This window comes from Coffea arabica, chromosome 5e (assembly GCF_036785885.1).
Source record: "Coffea arabica cultivar ET-39 chromosome 5e, Coffea Arabica ET-39 HiFi, whole genome shotgun sequence".
Taxonomy (NCBI): Eukaryota; Viridiplantae; Streptophyta; class Magnoliopsida; order Gentianales; family Rubiaceae; genus Coffea; species Coffea arabica.
Window position 1 is genome coordinate 48313600 of NC_092318.1, and position 13310 is coordinate 48326909.

Genomic DNA, 13310 nt, shown 5'->3' on the forward strand with positions numbered 1-13310 from the left:
GGATTATTGCATGGCGCGGGTTGAATACCTAAGAATGTTGAACTTGAACACGTAGAGAAAGGAGAGTTGGGTTTGATAGTAAGAAAAAAGGGATTGTAAATAGAAAAAGATAGATTCAAGATCTCTCACGTAACACAAAAAGTAACACATTGAAATCTACAATGCGAAATGTTACTGAAGCCAGGACACGAATAGTCAAGTTGATTAGAACTGAACTTAAAAGTTCAAAAATGTAGATACCCAAGAAAAAAAAAATGTTCAAGCAATCCGGCACTAATTTCATAACTAGTACACTTCAGCTTGAGAAACCAATATTTCAGGCCTCTAAGGGAAACCATGAGGCCCTCTCAAGCATGAAGATGGAGAATTTTAATACGAAAGAACTCCAACTTGGGCCAGGAGCATAAAGCAGCTGAACAGGGGTTCACCGTAAGGGCCTAATGAGGTTGTTCTCCCAAAAATGCAGAAAAGCCTCTCACCTCTCAGCCCAGAATTCGAGATCAGTTTGAGAAAAGAAAGATGCACTAAGTTTGTTTCTAGACAGTTTTGCTTTTCTTCACAAAATTCTACAAGAAAATTTAGAAGGGCGAAAGCAGATCCCTATTAGTTGTATAATCGACTTCAACCATGAGACAATATCATTTTGAAGCTCAAGCAGATATTCTTCAAGCAAAATTTTATTGAAGATTTGGAAGGCAATCATGAGTGGCTCATCCGACAGCCCCATTCAGGCAAAAGAGTAGACAATAGATCAGACAGATAAAAGGAGAAAGAATACAGCAAAAACAGGAGCAGCTTCATTTGTGTGAACTCCATCGGGACAAATCTAAACTACATTTGAACTAGGAATAAGCACAAGTTTTACAACTCTCATCCTATAACTGATAGACAGTCTCAAGAGGCCACATACCAAGTAAGCAAACATTTAGTCAACTATGCACAGATTCATGATAAGTCATAACTCAGTTCATATGAATCAGGATCCAGCTATGTTGCCAGTAATGGGGCTAGAGTTGGCGGATACGATTACGATACGTGCAAACAAATATATTTCAAAACAGTCAAATCCTTTGAGCAGAAACCCTAGAAACTCCACCAGCAATTATAGTTTCTTCATAGTGAAGTCCAACATTCTGCAAAATATAAAAAAGCAACAGATTATGTCAACCGAATTAATACAGGTTTTCGGCAACAAAATGCAAATGAGAAAGAATTTTCGAAGTTTAAGTTAGCATATGAATTTGAGAATCTGGTGCAGAGAAAATCTCCTCAGAGGACTCTTAACAACAGCCTAACATCTAAGTCTACCTCAGGCACGTTGCAGTGCATGATTATAGCGCTTGCTTAAACTACAAAACCTCATTCCAAACTTCCAGAAAAGCAATCCTTACAACTTACCCCATAAATTATTTAGCTCCCTCATTCCAGAAATCATGAACAATTTTACAGCTCTAGACACAGAGTAGAGCAAGTAATGACAGAAATTTTTAATCATTTAGGTCAGAGCTGTTGTCAATAATCATGCAGCTATAATTGTGATACTAAGTGCTGGTTACACCCCTCATGAGTTGATTCATGGTTAAATGTGCCACTATTTGCTCAGATAGAGAAAATTGCCATAAACTAAACAATAGCGACATAGGCCAAAGAAATAATCCACTCTCCTTTAAATGAATACTTGATGATTAGTACTTGATGGCAAATTTGCATGCTGAAAAAATAAATAAATAAATAAATAACCATTTTGACAATTAAATGCGAAGTAGCTTCATAAAATGGCTGCAACATGAGGGATAGCTGTAGATAAAACATAAACATGTGTTTCCTTGCTTTCCTTTTGCATGGGATCTTACATGGAAGAATTCAAAAACATAAATATAGAAAATAAAGCAGTAATATATCCTATTCTCACTTTCTAAAAGAAATGAGGAAGCTAGTTGTTGCATGATGAGAAAGAACAATATCCCAAAAGTATCACAGATCACTCTTATACTGAGAGATAAAGACAGCTCACAAAGACAGAGTATCATCAAAAAATCCCTCTCTCTTTTTTACATCTATTCCTTTTTTCCAGAGTAAAGAAAAACCATACATTGACCTAACATCAGGTAGTAACAAAAAAAGAGTAATCAGAAAGATGGAAGAAGAATCCAAAAATTTTCTTACTTTTACTAGATAAGCAAACAGAAAGTACATCAATCCTAGCAAACCTCAGCTAACTATTCAAATCTTGGTAATTATGAGTAGATGAATCCTCAATATCTCTCACCAATGACAAATAAATGTGCTCAAAGGAATTCACAATAGCTAGAGGATAAGAAATTCAAAGAAGAATACTGATAAAAGCAGAAACAAAGACATGAAAGAAATCGAGGATTTCTAAATCACACTCATAGCCACAAATGAACTGGAAACAAATTGATTTGATATGCCAGCAACTACAGCACTAAAGTTTGGTGTCCTAAAGCTAATTACTGACCAGGTCTTGCTCAGTAATTTAAACACAACAATCACACAATAAAAAATGCTCAGAGCACTAGTCAACCAGAGAAACAGAAAGTATAAAAGGGACGTGGTATTTAGTGCAAATGATAACAGCTTAAACCCTGCAAATAGAACACTAAAGGACTGGTCTATCTTTTTCTATTGGGGGAGCTGAGCAGACACAAAGAACCGTGACAACAATCACTTCATAGGGTAAACAAAAGTATTCAGTCTAAGGGCATCATACAACTGTAGATTGAGTTTTGAGTGATAGATTTTACCTTCACTTCAGCCAAACAAAAGTAAATATATTGGGACGGCACTTCATCCACTTGGAGGACATTCTGAAGTTTTCACAACTTTCTCTTCAGTTTCCATTTCTGAAGTTTCCGCAGCTTTCTCTTTGGTTTCCATTTCTGAAGTTTCCACAGCTTTCTCTTTGGTTTCCATTTGCGAAGTTTCCACAACTTTCTCTTCAGCTTCAATTTGCAAAGTTTCCACAACTTTCTCTTCAGTTTCAGTTTCTGAAGTTTCCACAACTTTCTCTACACCGCATTCTGAAACTTCCACAATTTTCTGGTCAGTTTCAAATGCTGAAGTTACAATGACCTTCTGTTCAGTTTCAAATTCTGAATTTTCACCAGCTTTCTGTTCAGTTTCTGAAACTTTGGCCTTTGAATGATAATCTCTAAGCTCTTCCACACCCTTCTCAAGGTCTGCCAACCTCTTATCCAGCCAAACAACCTTGTTTAGGTATTCCCCAAATTGGAATGCATATCCTTCCTCAGCTGCCTTAGCCTTCTGCTCCAAAATTAAGCAAGCCAATCTGTATTCTTCTTCTTCTTTCAGACGTTGCTTCTCTATTTCTGCAGTGGTCAATACAACCCCTCCCAGACCAGCATCTTTGTAGATTGGTTCTTCAGGAAGCTGACATTTCAGCCTATATTCAGCAAATGCTTTGTTGGTTTGCTTTAAGGCCTTTCTGTAGTCTTCCAAAATATTTCCCATTAGATATAGCTCACGTTGTAGACGATAGATCTCTGCATCTCTTTTCTGTATTTCTTCACACTTGCTCTTATGCAAATGCTCGATCATACTGTCCCTTTTCTGCACCTCATTAAGTAATATCTGCTGATTAAAGCTTGCTTGTTCCTGAGCCTGCACCTTCTCCTGGTACATCAGCCTAGCCCGGCCCATAAGTTGTTGCATTTGGTCCATGCAGGTCCCAAAATCCAATGGTTTGTTATCCCATGGACCATCAATCCTTAATCTCTTATTGCTACCATTAAGAGGCTGATGAGAGACCTCATGGTCATGGTCAAGCTCTCTCTTACCTGTGTTACCATAGAATGATGGACCACCTGCAGCCATATGCTGCAAGTCATTCCTATCAGCAACAAGATCAACTGAAGAATCGTCATGAAGATGTCCTTGTGAACCATATGTAATCTGTGTTGTCTCCATAGCTTGAAGAAAATTGCCCGTTAGTCCATCCCCTTCAAGAGTATCATCATGTGGTCCAACATCAAATCCATCCTCTTCCTCTTCTTCTCCATCCTCCTCCTCCTCCTCCCTCTCCCCCTCCAGCTCATCCCCTTCCTCTTGCCTCTCCTCAAGACTGTCAAATCCACTGGCATCTTCCATATTACAAGGTTGCATGAAATGCTCACCTACATTGTTTCTTCCATGCAAAAGCCACTGTCTGTGCTCCTGCTCCTTCTCCTGCTGCTCCTCATCCTCCCTGCGCTCCTCAACATCCATCACGTCAGCAACTTTCACGTCTTCCTTTTCACCAACATCTTGCCCAAGAGTCAACTCAATATTCGGCCCTACCAATACATCATTTTCCTGTTCCGGAACTTCACTCAAATCACCCTTTGTCACATCACCAACGTCATTACCACCATCCCCTTCCTTTTTTACCACAGGATTCAACTCCACCATGTCCTGCTCTGCCATCAAAACCACCTTCTCCACGTCCAACTCCACTCTATCCTGCTCCTTTGCTACCACGTCCTCCTTCCCATCCAATTCCACTTTATCCTGCTCCTCCCTCACTAACACCTCCTCCTCCTCCTCCGTGTCCAAGTCCACCATATCCTGCCCCTCCCTTGGCTCCCTCACCATCACCTCCTCCCGCTGCGACTTGATCAAATACTGCAAATGCGACGCGTAATAGCAATCAACCAACTGTTCCCCTTTCAACAACTCCTTCTCAACCATGAACCAAAACAGCCCTGCCCAATCCACCTTTTCAGGATGGCCGTCTTTGATTGCCTTAGTCCAATTCAACACCTCATTCGGCATCATCCAAGTATCCTCGTGCAAAAGCACCCAATTAGAAACAAAACCCTCAATGAAGCTAATGGATTCCTCGGACAATGCCTCGAAATCCAAGTCCACCCCCTCAGCAGCCACCAAGTTCCCACTTTTCTCTTTCTTAACAGGCAACTTAAACGCCCTCGCTAAGTCTGCCCGATTAACGGCAATCCTAAACTCATTAACATAACTACACCTTAGTTTAGGATCATAGGTAGCAATCAACTGAGCAATCAAGTCAGACCTTATATTCCTATCAAATTCAATATGGAAAAAATCCCACAACCCCAGTCTCTTGAGCAACTTCTCATGCTTGGTAAAATCAAGAATCTTAGAGGGTATAAAAGGAACAGGCTTCAAATTCTCCAAAAGGGTATGCAATTTCTTCTGAATGGTCAGCTGTTTCTTAAGACTCCCTTTACCCTTCTTCCTCTTATTAAGCCTTTTTGGAGGGTTCAGTGACGGCATCCTGACGTCAGCCACAACAACATCAATGGAAGAAGGGGGAGGAGGAAAAGCAGACAGAATTATACCTGGGTTTTCTTGGTCCTCCTGATCTTCCTCCTCTTCTTCCTGTTCCAGGTCGTTTTGCTGTTGCAGGCGATCAAGATTGGATTTTTCCTGATGTGGGTTCTCTTGATCCGGCTCGGGTTGATTGATGGGGTTTATGGGCTCTAGGGTTTGGGGAGATTCATTGGCTTGATATTCTTCTTGGTGAGGCTGTTGAAGGTGAGAGGGACTACTACACATTGGGGTTTGGGAGGCAGAGGAGGAGGAGGTGGTGGTGGTGGATAAAGAGTAGAATTGGTGACGTCCCTCCGTATTTTTGCGCCTCTTGAAGTGAAGTGTAAACTTCATGCGACGGAGCCACGGAGGAGAGAACACAGGACTCTGACTTCAGCGTACTACTATAGTAGTCCAAGTACCACTGACGGGTGAAGCAGTATATTAGCATCTTATGTAGTGACCTTTTTCCTCGGCCAATTGTAATGACTAATGAGCATTATCTTTTGGGATAATTTCAGAAACCTCCCCTGAGGTTTCTGACAATTTCACTGACCTCCCCTGAGGTTTCCACAATTACACTAACCTCCCTTGAGGTTTCTGATTTTGTAACAAAATCAGCCCATGACCACAAAAGTAAACATAAAAAAGTGTTTTCAGGAAAGAGAGGAAATTTTGTTCCCATAAATGCCCTTAAGGTAGGTGTACAAGTTATATTAGTGAATTAATGAAAACTAATAAAAATCAGAAATAAATAAGAAAAAGTGAGGGGATGGGTATGGGAATCATAAAATTTTACTTATGGATATAAACAATTGGGTAACGCAACCGACCCAATTAACCCATCTACCGCCACTCAGGTCATTTCACAAATACATTCATCAGACAAAGCTTTCCTCTTGTCACAAAAATTCAAAGCAATGTGGTACATGTTCACAAGCAAGCAGGTTAAAATCCCGCCTGCATAATAACGTTGAAACCCGCAAGCGGGATTCTGTGTTTTTTCTATTTCAATGTTAGCTCGCATGCGGGTTAATGTTATATTTGAGCGCGAGAAGAAAAAATTGGTAATTAGGCTCTTTGGGCATTATAAGTAAATATTTAAATTAATGGCAGTTTTATTACACCAATATTATTGTATTATCATTATTATGATTATTGTATTATTTCTTATGCAAATATAACATTTAATTATTTAAATTTGATTTTATTTTTACAATTTATAAAATTTTTATCACTTATATAATATTTTTAAAACCCTAATACATCTAAATTTGATTTTATTTTTCAAATTTATAAGATTTTTATTTAAAAAAATGGGATACGGATAAGATATCCGGTTGGTTCGATTTGCATAGGTGCATATGAGAATATCCAAATACTCTTTAAACCCGCATGCGGGTTTAAGGAGATTATGGCAACTCTCTGACACACTAGTTACCCGTCCAACTTGTGTGTATTAAAATATATTTAAATATTATATTTCATATTTTTGTTATTTAGAGTTTAACAAAACATTAATATTGGGTAGATTTGAGGGATATGCATAATTTTGCATATTTGTAGGAATATTAGAAAATGGAAAATTTGGGTAAATTCCCAAATTTTGGAGGTAAGGTGTAATCCAAGAACTAAAACAGTCATTTATAAAACATTAACAGTAATAAGGTGCAAACCAAAACTGCAATCCAAGAGTAATATCATTACAAATTTCATAACCATACATTAAATAAATAGAAATGCAATCCAATACTATCCAAAAACACCATCTGCCTTATCATATTTTAGTCCTATAATAACACAAAATGTCTTGGGTATAATAGTAATTTTGCATTATATGATGTCAGCAATTGGGTCCCAAGTTCTGCCAGGGAGGTCAGTGCAATTGTGGAAACCTCAGGGGAGGTCAGTGAAATTGTCAGAAACCTCAGGGGAGGTTTCTGAAATTATCCCTTATCTTTTTGTATTAATTACACTTGCACCCTCGAACTTAAGTCCTTGTAAGTTGTAACACTTTTACCTCTAGTAGTCAATTTTTTGCCGGTATTAAGATGAAGTTATATATTTTATGATCAAAATATTCATATCTAATTCTTAAACACACCTAATAATTGTAACATAATAAATACCTATTTTTTTAATAGTTGTAAAATACATTATACTATGCATTTCGATCTTTTAGCACTAAAATAAATTAAATAATTCACAAAAAGGAAGTCTAAGCAACTTAATGTATTTATCTCAATGTCTATAGCAATATTTATTTTTAAAATGAAATAAAATTAATTAATGCATTCAGGAGAATTATTTGTTTTTATTTTTTATTGTAACACTTTTTAATGTGTTTTATATGAGGAAAATGATTAAAAATAAAATTGTATGGAAAAATATATTCAGAGAATTTTTAATTTTTTTAATGTAGAATTCAAACAATATACAAAGCATGGTATGAATGTGGAATAAAATTACCAAATAACAACTTATTGGCTCGTGAAATCTTGTGAAAGCTGCAAGGTAAATAAAAATTATCAAAACCAATCCATTTACAATTTAAAGGAAGAAAAATAAGTGATGAAAAACTTGTCCATGTGTTTTAGGAATTTTAAATTTTTTTTCTTCCACAATACAATTTTTCAATTCTTTGGTATTATGTCATCTTTTATTTTTTTAATTTTTTGAATCATGTGACTTTCTGTTTTTTCTAATAAGATGTTTCACATTCCGACTAAAAGCATAGGATTATTCTAAAACTATTGTGTAAGGGTATTAATGTTATTTATTAAAATTTTGGATGGAGAATTCATCATTAACATCTGACTAGTGACAAAGGAGGCAAAGTGCATATATTTATAATTTAGGAGGGTAATGTGTTATAAATGACCAAATTCAAGGGGACAAATTGTAATTAATCCTATTCATTTTTCATTGGGTGAGAGAAAGGGTGTGCAAAAATGCATAAGGGCTCTATAATGACAGGATGGACTATGGATGGTGAGGTGGTGTTAATGGATTGGATGATTATGCAACTATGTAACAGTAATTACATAGTGCAATTAGCTGTTGAGAGGTGCTCAATATGAATTTAGATGGATGAGATTGGATGATTATGCAACACAATTTCTTATGAATGGTACAACTTGTCTGTTATTGCGCTATGTATGTAATATGCTGCGAAAATATTTACATTCGCTGTGTTAGTACAAATATATAAAGTGTAATTAAAATTGATAATTGTAGAAATTTAGAAATTTACAATTAGTCTGTTATTGCCCTATATATAGCTTAACTTTCTCACCAACACTAATGAAACGCCACGAAAATGTCAGAAGAAGAGACTTCTATTATGAAGTTAGAAGTGACTCCTATACCATAAGGTCGGGAATGTCCAAACAAAATTATCATATTCAAGATTAATGATGACTATACGTTAAGAATATGTTTTACACATTACATAAAACCAACTTCATTGTTTTAAAATGAATCTTTTTTTTTTTTTTGGCTTTTTCTTCCTCCATGTATTGGGAATCATGTTATGCTGAAGTGATAACACGTCTAGTCTTTGTAGAAAAATATATGGTTAGCTACTCGTTTTCTCCAAAAATATTTTGAAAATTTTTCTAACTTAGATGGACTTTAGAATCTGCTGATAACTATTGATCCAGATCCAGACTCATAAAATTGCTAGTTTGCTGTGCTTTTGAATTCATGTGGCCTGCTTCATAGAATCATAATAAGCAGATCCCTAGCTCTTTAATTGGAAGTCGCAAATTTTCTCAGCACAAAGTACTATACTGATTGAGGTCAAGAAATCAGGATGAAAGACAGAAAATATGCATGCAATTTTAGATTATATAAAATACATAGAGAAAATTAAGGGAAATTAATGAAGCATTATGAGCCATCATGACAAATGATAACGTAATGGACCAGTTCTTTCTTAGCCATGAATATTTTCTTTCCCTCTAATCTTTGCCTAATTATGGGGTTCACTTATTTGTCAAGGCATACCGAAAAAAAACCCTTTGCCACTACATAATGGATAACGCCTCGAATCCTCTTTTTCAAAATGATAATCAGTTTACTTGAGCTATCAATCAATTTGCTTGAGTTATTAATGCATCAGTACACATGGCAACTGATACGGAACAAAAAATAATTTTAAGATAGAAGATTCTAAGTGCTTTTTAACGGGTGCTTAATGGACACTTGTTAATAAACCTAAATTATACTTAATTTATCATGTTTATATACTTGTTCGAATTAACTACACTTTTCTGTAAAACTAACTCTTAAAATATTTTCAACGAACATCTATTAGACACCCTGTTAGCCAAACTAATACGTACATAAGCTCAAATGATCATTTATTCAATTATTGATTATGATTGCCCTTTTGAGTGCACTGTCTTGACAACTAACACTGTAATCCTATTTCCCACGCAGAATGAAATTTTCTTTCTGAAGCAAGAATCTTCTTTTTTTTTTTTTTTGGAAATTAAGCAAGAATCTTTTCTTTGCCGCAATTATTTTCGCCTAATTATTGGATTCAGTTGCTTTCGAAAAGAGATTAAAAAAAAAAAACTTACTAATAAACAACACTAAAAAGTTCAACTCATAGGATTTGACGAGTACTCATCGAATGTTAGCATATCCGCCATCATAGGATGATCGATTTCTTTCTTAGACAAGAAGATTTTTTCTTCCATTATTCCTTTGCCAAATCATGGGATTGATTTACTTTCCAAGATGAACAAAAACTTTGCAATATATAAACTCTCTTACAATCCACAAATCCAAGCATACAACCAGAGCAGCGAAGATCAACAATGGCTGACATCAAAACTTGTTTCCTTATTGCCCTTTTTGCAACACTTCTCTCCTTTGGCCAACCTCAGTTCACCACTTATCAGCAGATCTGTCAAAGGACGACTAATAGTAAACTTTGCACTCAAATCATCGATGCATCCACTTCAGCTAGGTTGAAGGCAAATGTAAATGGATGGTTGCAGATACTGAGTGATCAAGCCAAGAGAATTTCTCTCTTTACCCTTACAAAAATTGATGATGCTGCAAAGAACAATCCGGGCCCTCGTTTATCACGAAGCCTTGATGAATGCAGAGTTGAATATAATGACATTATTCGGGGTCTAGAACAATTGGAATGGCGTAACCTTAACAGAGGCAACTATGCAGATTTCAACAAGGCTCTTGGTTACGATGAGTTGTCAGTGAGTGCTTGCACAAACGACTTCAGTCAAGATCCTCCGATCCAATCTCCAATCATCATCTATACACAAAATACCAAGGACCTCCTTGATCTCACTTTAGAAGTCTTGAATCTTAACCAATGTAACAAAATTACAGCTTGTATTTGAAGTGGTCATTTAAGGCTCCAATGTAACAAAATTATACCTTGTACTTGAAGTGGTCATTAAGGCTACGTCTTTATAGTACTAATAATATATGAGAAGCTTTTTTGTTTAATTGTGTGTGTGTATGTGAGTTTTTTTTTTTTTTTTGCCTCTACTTATTGAACTATACTTGAACCCCAAAATCATGGATCAAATAGTTTTTTTTTTTTTTAGTATGAAAAAAGTTTGGGTGAGTTTGGTTTCGATCACCACCATAAGTCAGGGACTATAGGTCGCTTACAGAGGAAGAATCAGATTGTTGGAATTTAACCCTTTATTTGTTGAATTGATTGTGTCATTCCGAATCGATCCTAAGTTCAACTCGTTCCGAGAAAATCTATAAATTGGAACTTGTATTTGCAACCTTGTGGGCTCAGAATAGAAATACTAATGTATCTATTTACAAACGAAATCCGATCCCTTTATAATTATCAGTGTCTACTTCATATGGTTTCAGATTTATGTAAAACGATGTACGAGCAATATTTCTCCTTTTTTTTTTTATTTAGTTGGCTTGCAACATAGTAAGAGAATTCACGATTGAACAGTCTATAATGTCATTCCAACTTGAACGTTAGGTTATGTTTCAAATTGCAGTTCCAATCGCCATATATGTCACGACTTACAAACATTGATTTTTCATGGCTTAATCGCAAATTGCCCCCCAATAATAAAAGAACGAATTACTCACAAACAGTCAATCACGGGGGTTAGAGTTTGTGCCTATGAGGTGTGGAATGATAGCTTGAAAAAAAAAAAAAAAAAAAAAGAGGGGTGGAATGATAGTCATGTCCTTGGATGCTATAATAAAAAAACGAATTACTCACAAACCAATCGAGATTTTCTGATTGGTGCCTATCGTGTTCTCGTCTAACATATCTAAAGCACACTTAATCTATCATGTGAATATACACATTAACAACTATTATTCATCTTTATATTTATACATTTGTCTTAATTAATTTTACATTTTTCAAAATTTAATATTTGAACTACATCTTAATGAGTGTTTAGTTAAGTATTGAGAGAACATGTATGAATTTAATAAAATGAGAGATAATTCATTCCCCATCACAGAATAAGCCAGTTCTTTGATCTTAAGCAAGAATATTATGGGTCCCATTACTTGTCAAGGGATATAACAATACCTTTCCTTATGTATATAGCGCCCCAAAAGTTGAAACAATTAGATTGGTGTTTTCATTGACTAGATTTTGAGTGCCCTTGTTAGTGCACGTATATAAATTTCTTCGGGGATAATTTCAAAAACCTCCCCTGAGATTTTTAATAGTTTTACTTGACACTCTTGTACTTTAGAAAAACTTATTTACCTCCCTTACTTTAGGTTTCTTGTATCATTTACAACTCATTTTAAAATATAATATTAAAAATTCATTTTGGGAGAGATTACAATTTCATTTCAAATTTGACCTTTTGTTGTCTTACTTTTTATTACCAAAACAGTGGGAATATTAATCACAAACTAAAAACAAAAAAAAAAGGCATGAAGTTTTATTCGAACTGGACAAACTATAGTGTGCTTTTTAAATATCAAAAGTTAATATTTGAAACTTCATTGAAGTTTTTGGAAGTTCTATAGATAATATTTTCTTTATTAGCAAAGTGTTTTGAGTTAATTTAAAAAGTTTTATAAATCCATTACATATTTTTAAATCTTCTATTTTTTTTCAAATTGATTGCTTGAAAAGTAAAAAGATACAACATGCTAAAAATTATATAAACTTGGTTTGGATTGTTTTTAATCTAGTACAAAAACGTTTTCTCATGGTTGTAAATTATTGCAAGTTATTCTTAAGAGTATTATAAATCATTCATAATTTTAGGTAATTTAACATTTCTTGTTGGAGGTAATGACGGATTGGATGGTACGGCAGGAAAGAGAGCAAGTGAAAGATCCTAAACTTCTCACCTACACTTAAAAAACATTTTTTTTAATCAATGACACAACAACTATTAAAGAGTTTTTAAATCTTGTTATCAACTTTTAAATTTTCATTAAAGAACTGTATTGATTAACTATCAAAAATTAAGAAATAAATTTATTATGTTATGATAACTAAGAAATCGCAAGAAAATAGCAAATTTGGAATGAAATTGTATTTTCTCTCTCAAAATGAGTTTTTTAATATTATATTTTGAAATGGGTTTCAAATGTTACAAAAAGGAGTCAAGTGAATTTTTTAAAATTTGAAGGTGCCAAATGAATCTATCAGAAATCTCAGGGGAGATTTCTGAAATTATCCCATTTCTTCGATTTGGGAGCTAAACCATCCCCCATCATAGGATGAACCGTTTCTGAGGCAAGAAGATGAATTTCTTTCCAAGAGAAACCAAAAAACACTTGACCATCAAATGTTGGCCTTATTTGGAAGACAAATTTTTTGTCAAGTTTATCTGCTACAAGTTTTTTAAAAACTTTAACTATAATAATCTCAAAAAACTTTTCAAAAATTTTAAACTATGCACTTCAAAATATTTAAAAAAAAATACACTTCAAAATTTTTTTTAAAAACTTCTACAGTAAACTACAGTAAAATTTTAGACAAATATACAAAAAACTTACTTGTCAAA

The 13310-nt window shown here is 34.8% G+C and overlaps 1 protein-coding gene across 1 annotated transcript; it reads right to left on the reverse strand.

Annotated features, from left to right (window-relative positions):
- Positions 1 to 775: 775 nt before the first annotated feature.
- Positions 776 to 5747, reverse strand: LOC113743382 (uncharacterized). The gene is made up of 2 exons (XM_027271368.2): positions 2766 to 5747; positions 776 to 1133 (listed from the first exon to the last, which is right to left on the reverse strand). Exon 1 carries the CDS (start codon positions 5659 to 5661, stop codon positions 2809 to 2811), a length of 2853 nt encoding a protein of 950 aa, XP_027127169.1. The 5' UTR covers positions 5662 to 5747; the 3' UTR covers positions 776 to 1133; positions 2766 to 2808.
- Positions 5748 to 13310: the final 7563 nt, after the last annotated feature.

Bases quoted from the DNA above. Each gene is read 5' to 3' on its own strand.
- LOC113743382 (XM_027271368.2), bottom strand. From the start codon at position 5,661: ATGAAGTTTACACTTCACTTCAAGAGGCGCAAAAATACGGAGGGACGT.